At 44.3% G+C, this 23,202-nt stretch overlaps 1 protein-coding gene across 1 annotated transcript in view; it reads right to left on the bottom strand.

Moving 5' to 3' along the window:
* Positions 1 to 16,148, bottom strand: part of Pcolce2 (procollagen C-endopeptidase enhancer 2) — a 57,451-nt gene extending 41,303 nt beyond the window's left edge. The window contains 2 exon segments of the mRNA NM_001127640.1: positions 15,069 to 15,177; positions 15,916 to 16,148. Of these exon segments, the coding sequence (NP_001121112.1) occupies positions 15,069 to 15,177; positions 15,916 to 15,995 (189 nt within the window). The 5' untranslated portion in view covers positions 15,996 to 16,148.
* Between the last annotated feature and the right edge of the window lie 7,054 nt (positions 16,149 to 23,202).

The raw sequence follows: 23,202 nt of genomic DNA, 5'->3' as shown, positions 1-23,202 counted from the left end.
TTTTGTTGCAGCTCTTGGGTGGGGCTTGAAAACACTCCCCATAGTGTAATTGACTCATTTATTTCTCTGGCAAGGGAAGAGAACATCAGGGGTTAGGAAATACTGCAAATCTACCCAAGGCCTTTGCCACACAGTTCAACCTCAAAGAGACCAATAGCTTTCGCTTTTGTTTTTATTTTCAAACAAGTTCTCTGCAAGTAGCCCTGGCTGGCTCGGAACTCATCATGTACCTCACCAGGCTGCCCTCAAATTTGCAATAATCTTCTGGCCTCAGCTTCCCGAATGCTTGGAATATAGGTGTGTATCACCATTCCTGGCTAGCATCTTATTTTCATTGTAAACTAGTGACTCCAAATGTCACTTAGGAAGGGTGTGGGTGGTTCCAGCTGTGACACACGGGAGTAGGACACTCAAAAACAGAAGAAACAACTGCACTCCCACCCTCAGCAAGTATAGTGATAGTGTCACAAGATCTCACTCTTCGTTTCCAGAACTGGCATAGTCACCTTCCTCTCTGGCAGTCAGCACTCAGGAACACAGTAGCCCGCAGCCAGCAGCTCCTGCATGGCTGCTTCAAACACATGCGCTCTCACCGCTGCCACTGACCAAGTTGCTAATTTTCGTGAATCCCCAAAGCACTGATTCAGGATTAGCAGCAGCTTGCTAGATGCTCCTGTTCTCTCTACTGCCGGAGTGTTTGCAATGGCTTTCTGAGGGTAACACCATCACTTGCTGTCCAGTGCACACCAGCTGAAATGAAGGTTGAAAGTGAAGTGTTTGGCTTTTGCTGTCAACGCTGCTCTGGCCACAGAGGATGACACTGCTACCTTTCAGTCTACTCAGCCCCAGCCTGGAAGTCTGTCTGACTCCTCTTTTTCTCTCTTTAACCTCATACCTGGCCCACCAATAATTTTGATTCTATTTTACAACATATTGATTACATATATATAAAAAAACATATGTTATACATTATGATATTATATATTGATATATGTTAAATATATAATATATTTAGATAGAAATTTATAGATTACATAGATTTACAGATTTTGACAATGTATATATTTAGATAATATATTGCAACATATTTAGAACTTGTGTGTGTGTGTGTGTGTGTGTGAGTGGGTGTGTGCATGGGTGTGGGTGTGTGTGTATGCATGGGTGTGTTGGGGTGTGTGTGCGTGGGTGTGAGTGGGTGGCTGTATGTGTGGGTGTGTGTGGGTGTGAGGGTGTATGTGTCTTGAGGGGGTGTGGGTGTGTGCATGGGTGTGTGTGGGGTATGTGTGGGTGTGTGTGTGTTGGGAGTGTGTGTGTGTGTGTGTGGGTGTGTGCATGGGTGTGGGGTGGTATGGGTGTGTGTGTGTTGGGGGGTGTGGGTTTGTGTGTGTGCATGGGTGTGTGCATGGGCTGAGGGTGTGTGTGTGTGGGGTGTGTGCATGGGTGTGGGGGTGGGGTGGGTGTGTGCATGGGCTTAGGGTGTGTGTGTGTTGGGGGGATGTGGGTGAGTGTATCACTGACCTTCACTGACACCTTCCTGGCTACCATGCAGACCTAAGCTACCGTGGTCTCACCTCAGTTACAGCAACAGTTCCCTAACAGGCTCCTGCCTTAGACACCACAGTGTATTCTCCAGAGAGCCTCGGGAGAACTTTTGAAAACACAAGTCACAGCTGAGGATGCACCTCATTGGGAGCACAGCGTCCAAATCGTTTGGCTCTAATCCCTAGCATTGCCCAAAACCAGGAGTGTTGGTACATGCCTGCACTCCCAGCACTGAGGAGGTGGGGGTGGAAGGATCATAACTTCAAAGTCATACTTGGCTACTTAAATTTGAGGCCAGCCTAGGCTATAGGAGACCTTGTCAAAAAAAAAAGTCACTTTATGTCATATTTCTCTGTTTAAAACCATGGAGAGACACTGGAATGGCTAGTTTGATGTGTCAATTTGGTTAGAAAATAATAGCTCCTAGTTAATAAAATGCACATTTCAGAGGACCCAGCCTCCCCCACCCATTTAAATTGTTGCTTTGAGACATGAATCTCTACACACGCATGCATTATATAATATATGTTAAATATAACATTTTTATTTACAGCTGAATAATACTTTATTGCATATGTATAACATTTTCATTATCCATTCATCCATTGATAGACATCTAGGCTGTTTCTTTATTGTATAGGAGCTTTTTAATTTCATGAGCACCTACTTGTTTTAAGGTCTGTGTTACCAGGGTCCTGTCCAAAAATTCCTTTCCTATGCCTAAAAGCCAACTTCCCTTTTTTCTCCTCTATCAGATGTAGGGTATCATCAGGTCAGGTCCTAGGTTGAAATCTTTGGTCCATTTGGAGTTGAGTCATAAGTGTAGGGTGAGAGATAAGGATCTAGTTTCAGGGTTGGGGATTTAACTCAGTGGTAGAGGGCTTGCCTAGCAAGCGCAAGGCCCTGGGTTCGGTCCTTAGCTCCAGGAAAAAGAAAGAAAGAAAAAAAAAAAAGGATCTAGTTTCAATCCTCCACATGTAACTATCCAGTTTGACCAGCACCATTTGTTGAAGACACTGCCATTCCTCCAGTGTGGCTTTTTGTTTGTTTTTGTTTTTATTATTGTTGTTGTTTGCCTCTTTGTGGAGAATCAGAGGGCTATGGGAGTGTGTAATCGTAGGCCCTCAATCCTATTCCTTGGTCAGTGTGTCTGTTTTATATCAGTACCATGCTGGTTTTATTACTGCAGTGTAACTTGAAATCAGATGATATCTCCAGCAGTGTTTTTTATTGTTCTGGGCTGTTTTAGTTATTCGGGGTCTTTTGTGTTTTCCTACGAAATTTAGGATTATTTTTTCAATTTCTGTAAAAAAAAATTACACTCATATTTTGAGAGCGATTACACTTAATCTGTAGGTTGCTTTTGGTAAAATGGTCATTTTCACAATATTAATTCTTCTAATCCAAGAGCATGGAAAATCTTTCAACATTCTGGTATCTTCTTGTATTTCTTTCTTCAGCGTCCTAAAGATTTGCTTGTTCAGACCTTTCACTTCCTTGGTTAGATTTGTTCTAAGATTCTTCTGAGGCTGGTGGTTGGGATTGTTTCTGTTTTGTTTTTCTCTTGGTGTGTTTACCATTACTACATATGAAGGGATTGGTATATATGAAGACAGTGGTATATTAATTATATGTTGAAGATATCTCTCTATATAAACTCTCTCTATATATATACATACATATACATATATATAAAACACACACATATATGTAAAATATACATATATATTTTAGTAATTTTGTATCCTGCCACTTTTCTAAATGTATTTAACAACTGTAGATGTTTTCTGGCTGGAGTCTTTGGGGTCTTTTGTGTATAGAATCTTATCTCCTGAAATAAGGGTGTTTTGACTTCTTTCTTTTCTCTTTGTTTCCCCTTTATCTCTTTCTCTCATCTTGGTGTTCTAGTCAAGACCTCAAACACTGTATTGATCAGGACGAGAGAGAGAGAGAGAGAGAGAGAGAGAGAGAGAGAGAGAGAGAGAGAGAGAGAGAGAGAGAGGAGAGAGAGAGAGAGAGAGAGAGAGAGAGAGAGAGAGAGAGAGCGCATCCCTGCCTTGTTCCTGATTTTACCAGAAAGGCTTTGCTTTTTTCTCCATTTACAATGATGTGAGCTGTGGGCTAGCTGTATATAGCTTTTATTATGTTAAAGTGTTCCTAGATTCTGTAGGACTTGTATTATAGAGGGATGCTATATTTTGTCATAGACGCCCTTCTATACCTAATGAGATGACCACGTGATTTGTCCCTGAGTCTGTTCATGTGGGGAATTACAGTTACTGATTTACATAAGTGTGCATATGTTTAATCACCCCTGCATCTCTGGGATGAAAGCAAGTTGATCATGCTGGACAATTTTTAATGCACTCTGAAACTTGGTTTGCAAGTATTTTATTGAGATGGGGGGGGCGCTGTGTTCATCAGAGACACACTCTGATGGTCTATACTCTTTTGGAAGAGGTATCTTTTTGGGGGGTTGGTATCAGGGTAACACTGGCTTCATAGAAAGAATTTAGACGTGTTCTTCCCTTTTCTGTTTTATGGAATGACTTGAGGATGTTGGTGTTGGTTTTTTGCTGGTTGGTATTATCCTGGGCAGAATTCATCTGGCCCTAGGCTTGTTTTAGCTCAGAGATGTTTTGTTTTAATTACTGAGAATATCAGCTGCTATGGGTCTGCTTAGGTCACTTACTTCACCTTTGTAGAGACTTGAATAGGTCTGGTCCCCATAGACTCATGCGTTTGAATGCTTCGCCATAGAGAGTGGCACTATTAGGAGGTGTGGCCTTGTTGGGGGAAGTGTGTACACTGTCTCTCGGCCCCTCCAGCACCATGTCTGCCTGCCTGCAGGCTGCCATGCTGCCATGATGATAATGGACTGAACCTCTGAAACTGTAAACCAGCTCCAGTGAAATGCTTTCTTTTATACGAGTTGCCATGGTCACGGTGTCTCTTCACAACAATGAAGCTCTAAGACAACTTTGATTTAACTTTGGTGGGTTATATGCATCTATAAGTTCACCTACTTTTTAAGATCCATTTTGTTGGTAAAGCTTTCCTGAGTGCTCATTGGCTTAGTGATTTTTCCTTTCCAGCGTCATTTCAGTTCAGGTTTTCTTTGGCAACTCCATCTCTTTGCTGACTTCTATCTTCACATCTTGGATTGACTTTTTCATTTATCTCTTCGTCAACCCTTAGCGTATACTCACATCTTCTTTGCGTTGCCTGAACTTACAGTCATACTTTTTAATTCATTGCTAGTTCTCCTAGGTTGTTTTTAGTAGCTACCATTATGACGGAATTCTTTTTTTTAAAAGAAGATTTGTTTATTTTATGTAAATGAGAACACTGTAGCTGTCTTCAGACACACCAGAAGAGGGCATCAGATCTCATGACAGATGGTTGTGAGCCACCATGTGGTTGCTCAGGACCTCTGGAAGAACAGTCAGTGCTCTTAACCGCTGAACCATCTCTCTAGCCCTAATAGGATTCTTAACTTGTGGAGGAGACAGGTTGTTCTGTTTTCTCCATGCTGTTTCTGTGCTGAGACTTGCACATGTAGTGTGTTAGTAGAATCCCCCTAACCTACCTTCTTCCTTCCTTCTTTCCTTCCTCCCTTCCTTCCTTCCTCCCTCCCTCCCTCCCTTCCTTCCTTCCTTCCTTCCTTCCTTCCTTCCTTCCTTCCTTCCTTCTTTTTCCCTTCCTTCCTTCCTTCCTTCCTTCCTTCCTTCCTTCCTTCCTTCCTTCCTTCCTTCCTTCCTTTGTGGTTGTTGTTCAAGCTGCTTTTCTACTTTCAGTCAGGCAGGGGACACAGATTAGTAAGCAGACAAAGAGGATAGAGTGTGATCAGGTAGCTGTAACTGATTCTCCCTGAATCCTAAATGCTCTGGGACCTTAACCCCAAGCAAGGCCTGTCGGTTTGCAGATGTCCTGAGGGCTTGCTGTAGCTACTATGAACAGACTCAGGGAGAGGTTACCACCACAAACTAAATTATCTGCTCTTGACTTCTTGAGGACTGTACGTGGAAAGATGCTCTGTGACATCCAAGTTTCAGCTCAGAAGTCACCAGATCATCAAACCCATTTCAGCTGCGTTCGTGACCCTCATTCCATGTCCCACGTGTGTCTTCACAGCAGTGTCGCCACCCAATCCCTACCTGTTTCGCTGATTCTAGGCAAGCACTGTTAATGCAAGGACTTTCCTTATGATATCCCAGAATGCACCAGAGCCTGACTTACAGTAAATGTTCGGTATATGGTCCATGGAAAAATAATTTCTTTAGTGTTTACTATGCGCTAGGTGTTGTGCTTTTTAAACATTTCTATTTTATGTGTATGGGTGTTTTGTCTGCATGTATGTCTTACGTGTCATGTGTGTACTTGGTGCTGCTAGAGGCCAGCAGAGGGTGTCAGACACCCTTGGGCTGGAGTTGCAGCCAGTTTTGAGCCACCAGGTAGGTGTTGGAGATCAAACCAAGATTCCATAAAAGAGCCACCAGGGCTCTTAACTGCTGAGCTATCTCTCTGGCCCCCTAGACACTGAACTAAATGTCATCCATGCAATAACGCGACACCCAACACAGTTCTATGAAGGAATCAGACAATTTACTTCCACAGATAAGGAAGACCGGGACAAAGAGGATAACCAGCAAGACCAAGGTCATATCTCAGATACATAATTGTTTAGGGAATGCAGGGCCCGTAACAGAATTCCTCAAAGCCTCGTGGCTTAAAACAATGTACTCTCCTATTGTGATACCATGGATTCACCGGCCTCAGATGGATGGATCTCCCTTGAATTCTCTCTTTCGTTATTGCAAGTTGGCAGAAAACACTCAGTCTACTTAAGGCCTGGTCCTCTAAGATAAATTTCTCAATAACAGGTCTGAGAAGTCAGCTTTGAAGACCACTGCTGGGGTTACTGCCTGACCATCTCTCTATGGATGTCCTCACAGAAGGATGGTCCTTACAAGTATCTTATGTTACCTGGGATGCATGTATGCATGTGTGTGTGTGTGTGTGTGTGTGTGTGTGTGTGTGTGTGTGTGTGTGTGCACATGTATATATATATATGGGGGACATGTATGTATGTAGGTGCATACATGTATGGAAGTCAGGCCAACATCCAAGAATCTTCCTTAACCTCTCACTGAACCTGGAGCTCACAGAGTAGGCAAGGCTGATTGGCCAGTGAGCTCCAAGGGGTCTCCTGTCTCTACCAACCCTGTGATGGGATTAAATAGGATTACACCAGGATTTTAGCTTAAGAGATGAACATCTAGACTTAGGTTCTCATGCTTGCTGGTCAATGCTTTACTCAATAAACCATCTCCTTTGACCGCAAAGGCACTTGGATTGGTTTTTGTTTTTTTGTTTTTTTGTTTTTTTGTTTTTTTTTTTTGAGAAAGGGTCTTCTTAAGTAACCCAGGTTGACCCTAAATTCACTATGTAGCCTAGGTTATCATCAATTTCACCATCGTTCTGCCCTGTAGTCAGTGACTCTTGGTTTGATGCCCAGCATAGAGAACAAAGAAAAGGAAAGGGTAAGGGAGGAAGGGAGGAAAAAGAAGGGAGGAACAAAGAAAGGAAGGGGAACGGGAGGGGGAAAGGAAGAATAGACAACTTAGGGAAAAGTCAAGATCTCTTCTGCCCTAGGTCACTCCCACAAATCTCTTCTGCTCACTCCTGGGGGACACTGGGAAACTAGGAGGCATGGCAATGGGAGGCTGTCTTTGGAGACTCCAAGTACAGGGCTGGATATGTGTCCCAGCAGTCTGGCTCCAGAAACTACACTTTAGACACTAGGTCATGATATGTCTTCACTGGGAATCCTGATAATGGTTTGAACTAGGAGCTTGTCTGGTGATTCAGAATGCCAAAGAAGGATACATTTTGAAAGACAGAAACACACTCGCAATGTCTTTAATGTAGTCCTGAGGCAGAACTCAGGACCTTGCACAAGAGAGGTAAGTGCCTTTCCATTGAGCTCAGCCCTATCTCACAGGTTTCACTGGTAGTCCTTTCTCTGCTTCTAAATACCCAATTTCAAAATCACGAGGAACCTTCAGTTGGTGCTGGGATGGGAGTTGGCTGGGAAGGGAGGTTTGGAGGCACCTCTGTGGGTGAAATCTTATGAAAGATCGTATTTTAAATGAAGAAAGGACACAGTGAGCAGTTTCCCATGGGACTCCGCCATGCCCCAAGGGATTAGCATGTAGCTTGCAGGCAAGTTCTACACAAACACCACACTTTTATTCCTTTTTACAGCCCTGGAGAAGTGGTTTTAAAAGATCAACATCACCTCTAGCACTGTGCCAAGGGGCCTTCTATCTAATACCCACTTCAGCCCTCACATCAACCAAGGTGCCAGCTTCAGGAATGTCACCACAAACCTAGCAAATGTGTAAACAAGCATTAAAACTCGCGTCAATATGACCTTCCAATGTTTATTCTTCTAGGCTCCAAGGAATGCCACACAAATGACCCGCCATTTTGATCCCTGTTCACTCTGCCTCTCCCTGCTTCTATTCAGGGGTGTGATTTCTCCACCGTCATTACAGTTTCTGGGTTCAGTCAGCTCAGCACCGGATGGACACATTATGAGCAATTTTAGTGAATTAATAAATTAGGATTCCTTCAGAGGACATCAGTGGTAGCCCAGAGATTTTAGCATGTCTGCGTCTCGCAGTCAAACCCTGTCATTTCTGGGGCCACCTAACAGTAAAACAGCCACAGGCTTCTATGTGTCATCCCTCTTCTCAGTCTGGTCTGGTAATAGCCTATCTTTGATGAACTGGTCTCTCTCACCCTTGACATTTGGAAAGCATTGTTTGGTCATTCACAGTATTCAAGAGTGAACATCTGAGGGGGTTGCCTAGGGTGTGGTGGGGAAGGAAAGGAGATATTTAGTGGCCGGACTTATGCCTTAGGAAGCTTCAATTCTGACTCTACAGTGCTCTAAGTCTCCTGCTTCTTACAGATGTCTACACTGGTTGTTCAAGACATCTCTCATGCTTTAATGAATAACGGATTTGAAGAAAACACTTGGGTTTCCCCACCAAGTTCCTAGAGTAATTCAAAGATAGCCAGAAGCGTAACTGCACTGTTGAAGTGTGCATGGGTGAGGGCTTTCCTAGGCTGTTCCTCAGACTCAAGGGACAGCAATCCACACGCACAGCATCTCTCTGTGTGAAGAACAAGACACAGCAGTCAACTGCAAGCACACACCCAACTCTGAGAACCCCAAGAACTGTTTGGAAAGGATTCTAAGGGCTGTAGAGCCCTGAGGCTGCATTCTTCTTCAGCAAATAGCCCCTCGACAAAGGAGCCTGCTCTCTTCAACTCACAGCTTTTAAGGAATTTGCAAAGTCGTCCTGGACCAATTCAAATTTGCCACTGGGTTCATGTCATCAATTGAACTGATCATAAGCAAGGGATATGAAAGTAAATCTCTCAGCCCTGTTAATGATACATTTTTAAAATTCCTTCCTGGGTGTTTACCTTTTTAAAATGCCTTCTCCATTGGCAACATTGTTGTCAAAGAATTTCTGTCAAAAAAGAAAAACATGAAGTCTTCATTTCTATGTTTCCCCTGTCAGTTCATTAAGCCTGTTTAAAAGCATTGGATTGAAAACAGCTCTAAAAATACAGGCAGAATAAATGAGTGTATTTATAAAACATCGGGTTTCCTGTCGATAAAAACATACTTAATTTCCATGTGAAAGAGGAAAGAAAAAAATAAAATTAGAAGAGGCAACAGAAGCCTTCAAAAGCAAGCAGAAAACTAAACAAATTTAGAAAAAGTGGTCTTGGGCCCCAATGGGAAAGTGCTTATTTTTTAAGATTTATACCCCAAAAGGACTGGAGGCCACAGGAAAGCTTCGTACTTCTAGTGTCTTAACGACTGAACCCTAGCTGGAGGGACTTATCTATCGTAAGACGAGTAAACTTTCTGAATTACAAACTATCAGCTTAAAAAGCAAGACAAGTAGTAATTGCAATGTCCTTAGCCCCGTAGGATAGCTCTCAGGCTTGAATGAAGATGTAGACGTGTTCTACTCATTGCACGCAACCATGCTTTCCTGATGTAGATCACATTAACTTTAGCATTGGAAAATTATTATTCAGGTGGCTAAATGACTATTATTTGGGTTCTTAAAAGAGAAATGTATATATTCATTTAAAAACATAGTTAAGATTAGAACTTAAGTCTCCACATAATGTTAAATCCTATGTGCAGTCAAAAGCCAGGAAATATGCGATTAAGGCAGAATTCCATTCTTTTATCTACCCCACTAAGGCTGTTCCAGACAAATAATAGTTAAGTAATTTTAGAACCCTTTCCCTACCCTTGGGTATAATTAACTGACTTAAATGCTGAGTTCCTGCCCAAATTAATGATTTGTTTTCTCAAATTATACATCTACCACTGGTCTCCTAGAGCATCGCTATATATTTCAAATGTCTCACGGTCATCGCTGCCAATTTTCTTCTCATTAACCATATAAAAGTTGTTTAGAAGACACAAACCCCAAGCCTGCTTTAATTTATAAATTCTCTAAGTAGATTGTGCGTTGCCATTTAAATTTAATCAGGCTTCTAGAAGGGTGGACTCAGTGTGATGACTTTAACATACGTCGTAAGATCACCTGACTCAGAGCCATGGTACAGAGATGCCTCTCCGGGCTCCTTATTATTCATTCATGGAAACAGCCAAGGCACATAGACCCGGGAACCCAAAACCTTACAACGAACTCTTCAGAATCTGCAGTATGTAAAGCTACTTAAGGGTGAGCAACAAAATGATTCCTAAGTATTCCTATCAGCGATTCAGTTCTCTCCTTCCTACCGGATCCAGCTCGCTGAGGATGGACACCATGACTCCTCCCTTTACCCAAAGGGTGGTGCAGTGGAGCACCTTCCTGTACAAGGGACTCGGTGAACTGTGGTGAACGCTTAGATAAGAGCTGAGTACACACACAGCTAATTGTATTACAGAGTCAGCAATGCAGAGAGTCTTTTCATGGTATTAGGCAAGATACGAGGTCTATTTAGTTTGGTGTACACACACACACACATACACACACACACACACACACACAGAGGCATACGCACACGCATGTGCACACAGGCACAGAGGATCTCACTATATAGACCAGGCTGACCCCCAATGTACAGCGATCCTTCTACCTCTGTGATTACGGATGTTAGCAACCACACCCAGCTAAAATGTATCCCAAGTTCTTCAGAGAGCAGTTTCTCTACCTGTGAAAGGGGTAAACGAATGTCTGCCTCAGCCAGCTCAGAGAATTAAGTGCAAATGGATGAGTTGGTTCAGTATCTGTGCAGGCCTGCTCAGAAGTGCACATCAACACCTGAGTAGCACGGGTCGCATAGTAAGCTTGTGGAATGTTAGCTGGGTGGAATAAAGCAGTAGCCGTTGACTGGCAGGTCCTGCACTGGCTGAGCAGCCGAGGGTCCCTCTGCAGAAGAAACCTGAGTACACTGCCAGGTTTTTTCCCCAAGTCAGATTCATGCTGGAATTAGTATTAAAAACCTCAGTAACTGGCTGATTTCAATACTCTTCAAACTGTTTTTTTTATAAATGAAGCAGTTACAGACCCATTGTTATCTCTGTACCAAAGCCTCCTTTCCGCGTTCCAATTCTCAGCTGGAAATTTAAGTTCAGCAACTAATTTTAAACACTGTTCCTATATACCTCCAAGATTTCCCAGAAGGCTCTGGGCTTCAAGTTTCCTGTAATTTATAGTTTCTGTAAGGAAAGTCTCAGCCGTCCTTCCTGGCCACCCACACCAATTACTCCTCAAGTCAAACTCTGAGTAAGCCACTTTCACAGCCGACTTTTCTAGAAAAGAGAGAAATTGTTTCAAATCATCAAGTGGTAGCTTTAATTCCCACCATGGGAGTTCTAAAATGAAGGAGTAAGCTGAAAATCTCAAGAACAATGCATCAGTGAATCCCCGGGTCTGCGCTGAAATTATCCTGAAGCTATTAATGGGCTGGTGATGTGGATGTCAGGGCTGGTGAAGAGCTAGAAGTACAGAAGTCGGGTGGGTATTTCAGAGGCCACTCAGATCCAGGCCCACGCCTCAGACTCATCTCCTCATGCACACATCACTTCAGACATCATCTAGGCTCTCCTAGGTGGACTCTGTGAAGGTTTCGAGCCAATGTCCTAGTGAAGCACCGAGTTCACCACACCGGCCAAGATCCAGCCGAAAGGTTCTTTGCTACACTGCCACTTTCTTTGGGGATCTCAGATGCCTCCCACCACCCCCTGCACATTGTCTCAAAGGAGTAACCGAGGGTGGCGGTAGTGTGCCAAGGTCTGGAGTTGCAAGTTTTGCTGCAGGGGCTTGGAGCATGTCTCTCATGCTTCCACCGCTCAGGAAGAGGTCGGCTACGCCCCTGTCTCATTATTTCAAAGCTTCTGGGAAGATTGGTTTCCACTTTTCAAAGGACCCCAGTTGTTGAGTCATACTCAATTCTTGTCCCTTCCTACAGACATAAGGACTATGTCATCTAACTCGGACGTCTGTGTGCTTCGCTTCCTGTAGAAGTTAAGTCTATAGGAAGTCAAGAGACAGTTCCTTCATGGATTAACTAATCCTGTTTCATAACCCTCAAAACCTCCCATTTCATTTAAAGTCCAGCCATGCATTTTTAAAGAATGTGCTCAGCCAAATTAATTACTAAGACCTAGTCAGCCAAGGGCCACCACAAGTTGACAGTCAGAATGATAAGTCTGACTCAAGAGGATTAAGTCATCAGCTATGGTGGCCTATCAGCTTCCCCACTGACAGGGCAGAAATACAACCAAGCAGTCAGGAGCACATCCATCCTCAAAGTCTTTACACAGGTAAAACTAATCCCTGAAATTCTCTGGAACTGTCCAAAGGTCACAGACAGACCAACAGACAGACCAACCCACAGACACACACACACAGAGAGCACTTAAAAGGTGACTATATGATGAGAAAATGAAAGTTGATTAATTTAAATAATCAAAGAAAACAATGTGCTGAACAGCACAGAAGTTGCTATTAAAATTTAAAATCCCAGACTGGAGGCTGGGAATGTGCTTCAGTTGTCCATCAGCGGATCTCCAGGGAGCTTAAGACTTTCAGTGCCAGACTGAGACTGCCGAAGTGTCTGGTTAGTTGAATTTAACACATATATACACATACACACACACACACATACACATATACACACACATACACATATACACACACATACATATACACATACACATATACACATATACACACACATACATACACATACACATATACACACACATACATATACACATACACATATACACACACATATACACATATACACACACATACATACACATACACATATTCACACATACATATACACACACATATACACACACATACACATACACATATACACACGTATAACATATACACACACATACATATACACACATATACACATACACATATACACACACATACATATACACACATATACACATACACATATACACACACATAACATATACACACACATACATTTACACACACATACACACATATACACACATACACATATACACACATACACACACACACACACACACGATTCCATTTCAAGAACCCTAATACAAATGGCTTTGGGAAAGTCTTTCTAGACTGCCTGGGTAAAGACCCAGCAGAGGCCACCCCTGCCCAGGACAGGAGCCACAAAGGGTTCAGGCTGACACCTGGACCTCTCAGCCGGAGCCACTGCATCCTGACGGCATGTATGTCTATCTGCCTATGAAACAGCAGAAGGCAGAAGACATATTTCTTCATCTTTGCCCTCCCAACCCCTTCAGGTCCAAGACTCTTCTACCCAGGTTTTCGGTTGGCTTCAGATTCGTTAGGATCCTGGCTTTGGGTTCCTCTCCAGACTATGGTCTTTGTTCATTCTGTCCCAGCCACACTGACCTCCATGAGTTATTAAGGCAATTAAACCCGTTCCCCACCCTACCACTTAACTCCACACTCACCCCACCACCACACCCCTACGCCTTTTTTCCTCTTTTTTTGGCAACTGCACTTCCTCTGAGGCAAAGCTCTCCCTGGTTCAGAAACCCCTCCCAGGAACACGCCCCTCCCTAGTTAAAGTCTGATGCCACAGCAACGTGACTGCTAAGTCCCTCCAATACACAACCAGCCATGGCTTTTGACTTGCTAGACGCGTGTGATGCCTCTTGGATCATTGTGACCTTGCAACTGAGTCGCAATTAAACCACAACTATAGTAAAGAACCATGTCTCCTTACACTCGATTCCCAGCCTTATTTCACATTTATCAGGATCAGTATTTCAAAGTTATTTCTGGAACTTACTCTCCCCTAGCTCCATGTGCTGTAAGAACAGAATCATATCTGTATTCATTCACTGAAATTTTATAAGAGGGCATCAAGGCACACAAAAATAGCCACCTCTTATATTACGGAGGGGTCCTTCTCTCAAATCCGCCTGCCAAACTTGGGGTCTTCACTCCAGGTAAAGTTGGGCTTATCAAACAATGTCTCCGACTAATTCTGCTAGGCCTCAGCTTTCCCATCCATAAAGTAGGGTCATATAACGGTCAGAGCGGTTCTTGCAGATTCACTGAGATGATTGTTAATTACCTAGCACAGTTAAGTGCCAGGCAACAGCCCTTCAAACGTGGTCTGGGGCTGGGTACGTAACTCAGTGGTAGAGCACTAGTTTAGCATGCATGGGCTCTGGGTTCAGTCCATAGCAACACAAAACACATATGTGCAATGAATCATAATTGACTAAACAGACACTTTGGATTACCAAATAACTTCCCGGGAGCAGCAAGAAAATGAAGATAAGTACAAAGGTCACGGCAGCAGTGACCGGAAAGCTTGATTCAGACGACTTCTATTTTCATTAATTGTGTCTCTGTCTGTTTCCTGCCTTGACTAGGGCTAGTGTAGCCCACGCTGAGCACCGTGGGCATTTTATTAAGCCCTCATTACTAGCATGCTCCATTCTTAGATGGCCTTCAGGGGTGGTTCCTAAGAAGGGACAGTAAATGGTAGCAATGGTTGCAACTGTTCTTTTTCTCCTGAGTATGAAGTAGTCAAACTGCTTTGATCTTTTATTTCCCACAAGGGATTTGTGTGGGCATGAACAGCATCTAACTTTCAATGGTGCTTGCACCAGACCTCTAGCTAGAAACAGCCTTTTAACCATGAATCCAAAAAACTAGATAAAGTCAGGCCTGAGTTGTCAGAAACTCATGCTTGAGGGGTTTATTTCTTCTACCATCATCTGGAGCCGGGTCTAATCGCTATTGCAGGACACCACCAGGCCTCTTAACAAGCCTCCCAGACAGTTGAAGTAAATCCAACATTTCACCTTTTCTGGCCTCTGCCACTAACGCAAATCCTGACACTAGAGGCAAACAGCATCGGTATGAACTGTTTCCAGTACTCACGTCCAGAAGAACACCTTTAAAATAAATGCTTACTGTGATTTTCCAAGTACATTTGCTGTTTGGAGGGTACATTCCAGGAAAACCTTCACTGCCAATAAATCCAGACTCTCCGGTAAGAATACCGCCACATGTGAAAACAGGTCTGCGAAAATAACAGAGGAGAGGACGTTTAAATTGATATGCAGTCTAGCAATCTAATGCTAATTTCAAAAAGGCATACGTGCTGGTACGAACGAATTAATGTTGTTTGACGAAATCTTACACCAGAGAAAAGATCTGAAAACTTGCCACCCCTTAGAATATTTTAAATTATAGCCCAATAACCCACTCGCCCAAATATTCATCATTAAGACAGGTCATGTGTGTGCATCTACAATAAAATAACCCACTCAGAAAAGTTGTATAAAAATTGAGTGATTTAAGGGGGACAGTGGGGGAGGTTTTGAGAACCACTCTGGGAGAGCTGCATGGTTTAAAAGACTTGGTAAAGATAAAGTTTGTCTCCAGATTTAGACAGGCCTTGGAAAACTTGGGTGTTTCAGCGCGCCCCTCCCCTTGCTAGAGGTGATAAGGGAGTTGGACATCCTGTAGGTGCTGCTGCCCAGGAACACGGATATAAGAGAGGAGTCACTTAAAAGAGCGGCTCCCCAGGTTAGCCTTAGATTGGCCGCGGCTGGGAAGAAAAGTGAGGGACGAAGGTGGGCGCACTTTCGAGCGGTAGTGTTCCCTGCACCCGGCCCATACCGCTGGGAGGCAAGGCAAGGGAGGGAGTACGAGCCGCGCCACGTGGTGGCCCAGGAGCCCTAGGGGGGAGCGTGGCAGCCCCGCAGTGGCGCTGTGCGGGGTCCCGGGAGCTGAGAAGAGGGTCGGGGGGCGTTACCTCTCTGGGGTCTGCGGCCGGGCCAGCTGCGCGGCGGCCAGAAGCAGGCAGAGCGGGAAGCAGGCGCTCGCGCCCCCCATGGCCGGCAACTCACTGCGGCATCCCGCCCGGCGCCCGCAGCCAGGTACCGAGTGCGCCGCGGCCGGCGGGAGGGCGGCTTTTGAAGGCAATCGGGGCCGACTCCACGCCTAATTTCCCCGGGGGACGCGCCCTAGCAGCCACGGGCGGCGGCTGAATGTCCCGTTTGTTCTCCAGCGGGAGGGGCCACAGCCTGTCCCCTGGGCGGCCGCGGGGGAAGGGAGCCCCGCCAGCGGTACCCAAGGCCAGCCTAGGCTCTCTAGGGTGGGGTTTGGGGATTGCCCCCAGCTGCTCTCAAGCACAACTGCTGGGGAACCCGGCTCCTCCTCTGTTTTCTTGGAGTAGCAGCCCCAAGGGGCAAGTAAAGAGATCCTTCCATAGTGCACCTCCAGCCCTCACCCTCGCTTTAAATACACTCGCGCTAGAGCCTGTGTGCACCGGAGTGTAACAATGGCTAGAGAGACAGTTTTGTGGGCAGATTTCAACATGCATTTGCAAGCAAGCGATTTGTGAGTGAATTGTCATTAAATGTCAGATCCTCTCATCTCACCACCCACGTGAGGTTCTGGAAATGGTCTTTCTCTGCAGGCACCTCTGTTATTTGAAGTTTCCCCAAAGACTGGAAAAGCAAACTTTATTGATGAGTTAAGATTTACAAACTTTATCCCCGAGGACGGCTCATCGAGGCTTTCTTTTAACGTCAGAAAATTTTCATACCTTTTTTTTTTTAATGTCACCAGAGAGTCATGAAAGGCCAACCAGAGCAGAATGCACTGGACACTTGTGGGAGATACAACCTAAATGGAGGTTCCGTCACTGTTGCTCCTTTTACATTGTGTTCACCTTTGTAAGGATAAGAAAAAAGAAAAGAAACAAACAAAAACAAGGCAAGGCAGTACTAATCAATACCCCTGAGTCCAGGGCTGAAGGGAGAGCTGGATAGTACTGAGAATAGCAGTATTTGCCTATAGCTCCTTCAGAGGATCCAAGTTCGGTTCCAGCTCCCTGGGGCTTATTACCCTCTCCTGACCTTTGTGGGCACATACACAAATATTTTTTAAAAATTTAATTTCTAATAATGAGTTTGTAATCTTAAGAACTCTGGCAAGCAAATAACTATGACCACAGGCAATAGTGTAAACGTCAGAAGGCCCACCAGGCAGTGGTGGCGCATGCCTTTAATCTCAATACTTGGAAGGCAAAAAGGCAGGCAGGTCTCTGAGTTCAAGGCCAGCCTGGTTTATAGAGTGAGTTTCAGGACAGCAAAGGCTACACAGAGAAATCCTGTTTTGAGAGAGAGAAAAAAAAAAAAAAAAGAAAAAAGAAAAGAAAAGAAAAAAAGCTAGAAAACCCAAGGACCTGTCTAGGAACCAGAGTCCTCTTCAGAGTTAAAATTGCCTTAGCATTTAAAACAATTTTAATTAATTTATTTTATGTTAATAGGTGTTTTGCCTACATGTATATATCTATGCTGTGTGTGTGTGTGTGTGTGTGTGTGTGTGTGTGTGTGTGTGTACAGTGTACACAGAGACCAGAAAAGGGTGACAGGTCCCTGGAACTGGAGTTACAGCCAGTTGTGAGCCACCTTGTGGGTGCTGATCCATCACTGTACCCTCCCCCCAGCACCCTGCATTGTTTTGTTTTGTTTTCATTCTTTAAAGTTGGTGGGGGGCAAGAACCTTACCAGGAATTACAACTTTAGGAAAAATTCCCTAAATGTGCCACACCCTGCATGACATTTTTGTAAAAGGAATTACAGAACTTGGCAGCGTACATTATATTCTGAAACTTACACCCACAACTAAGTAAAAACGTCTTTAAAAGAGCCAGGAGGAAAACAAGTTGTTTATTTTATACACATTTCCAGAATGAGCTATCAAAAAAACTCAAGAGTTTGTAGTTAGTTTATTACAAAGTCACAGTTTGGAGTTCTAACGTGAAAACATTGCTCAATCTTTTGCCTTGTAATACTTTGGAGCTCTCATGCCTGAAAATACTTCATTTGTAGGATTTTTAAAAAAAAAATAAATAAAACAGTATTGACCATGCATAAATAGAAAACTGCTTGCGGGTAAATCTGCAGCAGTATTTTCTTAATCTATGGACCAATAGTTGTGCTTGTTTCCTCTTTAAAAAGTAAAAGGTTCTAACACGGGTCAGTCTGTTGTTGCTGACATTCATAAAAAAGACATTGATCTTACCATGTGATTTAAAAAGTTTATTAAGAACCATGTTATTTGCTCTTAAAAAACACATATTTGACCTGGAACTACAGTTCTGACCAAAATTATAAACCGTGAATATCCTGGTTGTTTAATGTGTTAAATTTGAGATCGACTCAAGGGACCTCTGACGGAGTGTGTACACTTCACATGTGTGAGATCAGTTTCCGGGGTTTTATGATCAGAATTGGGGTAAAAAAGCTACAGGACAGCAGGCAGCAGCAAAAGGGAGAGGCACAATTTTGTGGGTAGGGCCATCTCGAGGATAGCAGAGTGGAGAGGCAAGGAGTCCTCCTCCTCCTCAAAGGATGTGTTATCCTTGCCTGGTTGCACAGAGAGTATAAGTCATGGGAATGGGAACAAAATAGTCTGTGACCTGACCACTTGCAAACGTAGCGCGTGCTCTGCAGAGCATTGACATCGAGTGGGCCATTGTGTCTGCTGCATCGTCTCTGGATCATTTATGAACCTCGTAAACATCTAAGAATGCACCGTAAATCCAACAGTCAGTCACAAGTCAGGATTAGCCCTATAAAAGATCCAGCATTGAAACAATATGGGTCTGGATGTAAACGATATTGACAAACAGGAGACGATGGGGAGCTTTACATGGTGAACCACCGAAAGAAGCCAAAGAAGGTTGCTGACGAAAAGTCTCCAAACTAGGATGACTTTGTCTTCCTCCTCCCTCTTTGGATTGGATGCAGGGCCTCAAGACACGCTGAGCGTGAGCTTTACCTCTGAGGGACACTCCAAGCTCAAGAGAATACTTTTCAATACTAAAGTATTAACGATTAAAGGAAACCTGTGAGATACGTGGACCCCGACGGTGCTTTCTCAAACTTGATTCCGTTGTCTTTATACCCCATGAACGCGCGCGCGCACACACACACACACACACACACACACGCGCACACACACACACACACGCACACACACACACACAGACACACACACACGCACACACACACAGACACACACACGCACACACACACAGACACACACACAGACACACACACACACAGACACACACACACACAGACACACACACACACAGACACACACACAGACACACACACAGACACACACACACACAGACACACACACAGACACACACACACACAGACACACACACACAGACCCACACACAGACCCACACACAGACACACACACAGACACACACACAGACACACACACGCACACACACACACAGACACACACACGCACACACACACACCCCAGAAAAGTTCAAATTGATCCAGTCCTTGTTCATGATGAGAATTAGCACTGGTCTGAAATATAACGAACATATTGTAAAAATGCAAGCCAAATTTAATTTTTTAATCCTGTTTCATATTTTATTTTAAAATAAAGTCCACAAGAGTGTTTCTACTGCCATAAATATTTGTAGCCTGCTTTAAGTAAAGGGTGGGGCAGGATTAGGTATGGGAGGAGACAGTTGAGATGTACAGAAGGGTGTCAGGAAATTGGACAGAGGTGTGTCGGAATGGGGAACTGGGTGTAGCCACCAGAAAGTCCCAGATTCCAGGAAAGCAAGGGGCTCCCAGGACCCAACGGGGATGACATTAGTTAAATACCCCCCAACAAAGGGGAGAGAAAACTTGTAGAGACCATATCCAGAGGTTAGGCACAGCTCCCAGTTGAGGAATGGGGCTGCCCACCCTTCACAAAAATTTAACTAAGAATTGCTCCTGTCTAAAGGAAACTGGGACAAAGAGTGGAGCAGAGACTGAAGGAAAGGCCATCCAGAGACTGCCCCACCTGCAGATCCATCCCAGTCACTATTGCTGATGCCAAGAAATGCTTGCTGATAGGAGCCTGATATGGATGTCTCCTGAGAAGCTCTGCCAGAGCCTCACTGATACAGATGTGGATGCTTGCAGCCAACCATTGGACTGAGCACGGGGACTCCAATGGAGGAGTTAGGGGAAGAACTGAAGGAGCCGAAGGGGTTTGCAACCCCATAGGCAGAACAGAAATATTAACCAGCCAGACCCCCCCTCAGAGCTCCCAGGGACTAAACCACCAACCAAAGAGTACACATGGAGGGACCCATAGCTCTAGTTGCATATGTAGCAGAGGATGACCTTGCCTGACATCAATGGGAGGGGAAGCCCTTGGTCCTGTGAAGGCCTGATACCCTAGCATAGGGGAATGCTAGGGAGATGGGGCGCAGGAGTGGGTGGGGGAGCACCCTCATGAAGGCAGGGGGAGGAGGTGTGGAATAGAGGGTTTTTGGAGGGGAAACTGGGAAGGGGGAATAACATATGAAATGTAAAAAAAGAGGGGTTTCCAACACAACCCCAGGTATGGTACGAGTAACTCCTGATTAGCTGTTTTCCTTTTAACTTAAGACAAGGTTTAACCTTTAACCTAGGCTAGTCTAGGATTCACTATGTACTCAGGCTGACTATAAGTTACAACAGTCCTCCTGCCTCAGCCTGTAGAATGCTGGACTGTCTTTATGGATGATTGATGTGGGTGGGTCCAGCCATTGTGGGCAGCATCATCCTGAATGGGACCGTATCAGGTAGCTGAACAGAAGCTATGGGACAAACTGGCAAACAGGGATCCTCCATGGCCTCTGCCTCCAGATTGCTGCCAAGACTTTCTTCAAAGATGGATGGATGTTCACTGGACATGAACCTCAATAGACCCTTCCCGAGTCTAAACTGATTTTGATCGTGGTGTTTATCACAGCAACAGGAAGCAAGCCAAGAAACATGGCTTTCTCTCGTCATCTTGAAAAGTGCCCAGAAACCAATCCAACCAGGCTTTGGATCGGCTGAGGGGGAGGCCATGAGTTTCTGGACTTTCCCTCTCTCTGTTTTAAGCTGGACCTGGAGGAGCTCAGGTAGGCTTTGTGCACCAACTGAGCATCATTGGTCTCTGGGTTTATAACGTGAGGAGGCAGAGGGGTCTGGGAAGCTGCTGCACTACCTGAGTGAATGATAAGAAAACACTCTTACTAATCCCATGATACTTTAATTTTTTAGAGCCGTGGAATTGGGAATTCCTTATGTTCTCTTAGGCAAAGATATGATGGCTGAGTTTTGACACTAATACTTCAGTGCTCAAATTGTCTTTGTCAGGTTAAGCTTTTTATCTGCTCATTTAGCCACTGGTGTTACTATTATTATTATTATCCTGATGGCTGAGGTTGAACCCAAAGCCTTGTGCCTGTGCTAGTTAAGCGCTCCACACTGAGCAGCAGAATCAGCCTTTGAAGTCATCTCGAGAAATAATACCAACATGGAGGAACCCTGTTGGCTTAGAGTTCTGTGCAATATTCAATAGGTAGATACTCTGTGTTCTCTCAATTTTACAATTAAAAGTTCACTTAAAAAATGTTTGTGCCTAGCCAGGTACATGCTAGTGGCATGTGGCTCCCATTTCAACGCTCTAGAGTCAAGAGGCAGGCCTCTGTGAGATCAAGGCTGGCCTGGTCTACCTAGAGATCCAGAACAGCCAAGGCTTCATAGAGAGACTCTGTCTCAAAAATATGTATATACTTATAAACATTATCCATTAGGAAGAAAAGTAAACTTTCCTTCTACCCTGCCAAAAATCAGTGTTACAGAGGGACTGAATCGGAAATGTCTTCGTACTCACAAACACAGCCAAGAAAGCAATTCACAATAGCATTTGCAGAATTAGAGAAAAAGACTCAAGGCTTATTACCCTGGAATAACGGCCAGAATTTCACCTGGGAAGTGGCCCTTTGGGAGATTCGCTGGCCACTAAATCTGAGCATTAAATGCAGTTTCTTGAACTTACTGCAGTCTTCTCTGTAGTAAACCCATCAGGCACATTTCTGCTCTGGGAAATTCCAGCTTGCAACACTCCTGTGACCCTCTACAGGATGAAAGCTCAGCACGGGGTCCAAGGATCCATCTAAGTGCATAGGAATGTACAGTCCATGTCACCTACCTCCATGTCACCTCCAAGGGAGGAAGAAACACAGCACGTGGGGCGTGAGGGTCCCAGTCTCAAAACCAATGGACAGGCGTGGGAATAATCAACACCCATGCTAGGGCTCTACCTAGCTCAATGAGCCCAGCTCCCTCACTGAGGAAAACAGCCTGAAGGGGTGTCTTTCTGTGTGAGTTTCCAAGGTAATGTGTTTCAGTTGCACAGATGAGGCTGGGTCAGTCAAGGTAGCTGTGTGAAGCTGGACAAGCTGAACTCGGAGGAGTGGGCTGAGGTGGGTTTCCTGTGGAGATCCTCCATGATGGAGTGTCTAACAGGAACAGTGCTGAGCCCTGTACAGTAACATTGCTTCTCCCTTTTAAAAAAATGATTATTACTGAATGATTAATTATAAAAATTAATACATGCTTATTATTTTCCTTTTATTGAAAATAGATTCTTTTCTCATGCAATATTGTTTTCATTTTTTATGATTATATTTTCCCCTTCCTGTACTCCTCCTATCCCTCCCTGCCTTCTCTTCCCTCCAGATCCACTCCTTTTCTGCCTCCCATTAGAAAAGAAGGCTTCTAAGAGATAACAACCAGACATGACAAAATAAATTCTAACACGATCGAACGCACTTCTCTTTTCAAGTCTGTGAAGTAAAGATGTTTACTGTCATTTCACGGGTGGGGATTCTGAGATTCGAAGCAGTTAGCCACTTATTCACATAAACGAAAAACTGGTATTTGAACCTGGGCTGACTGAAAAAATCAAGCTTTTAATGAGTACTGTGAGCTAACCCATCATGACCTCTATCAGGACACAAAATGTTCACAGCACATGGAGACCATAGCTGTACATGGAGTGGCAAGATGCTGTTTGCCTTCCCAGAATCCCTTCTGCAAGAAACCGCCTCTCCTTGTGCTTTGTGGTCCTGTGAACACTAAGCCCATTCACTACTCAGGCACCCAGGTAGGGAATGTGACCGAGGACTGAATGAGAGAGCTCACTCAAGGTTTCCAACTATCTATTTTTGTCTCCTCTTTCTTCC

Source organism: Rattus norvegicus, chromosome 8 (assembly GCF_021556685.1).
Source record: "Rattus norvegicus strain SHRSP/BbbUtx chromosome 8, alternate assembly SHRSP_T2T, whole genome shotgun sequence".
In the NCBI taxonomy this organism is placed as follows: domain Eukaryota; kingdom Metazoa; phylum Chordata; class Mammalia; order Rodentia; family Muridae; genus Rattus; species Rattus norvegicus.
Note: the sequence above shows the minus strand (reverse complement) of the source record. Positions and strands in the feature narration are given on the sequence as shown.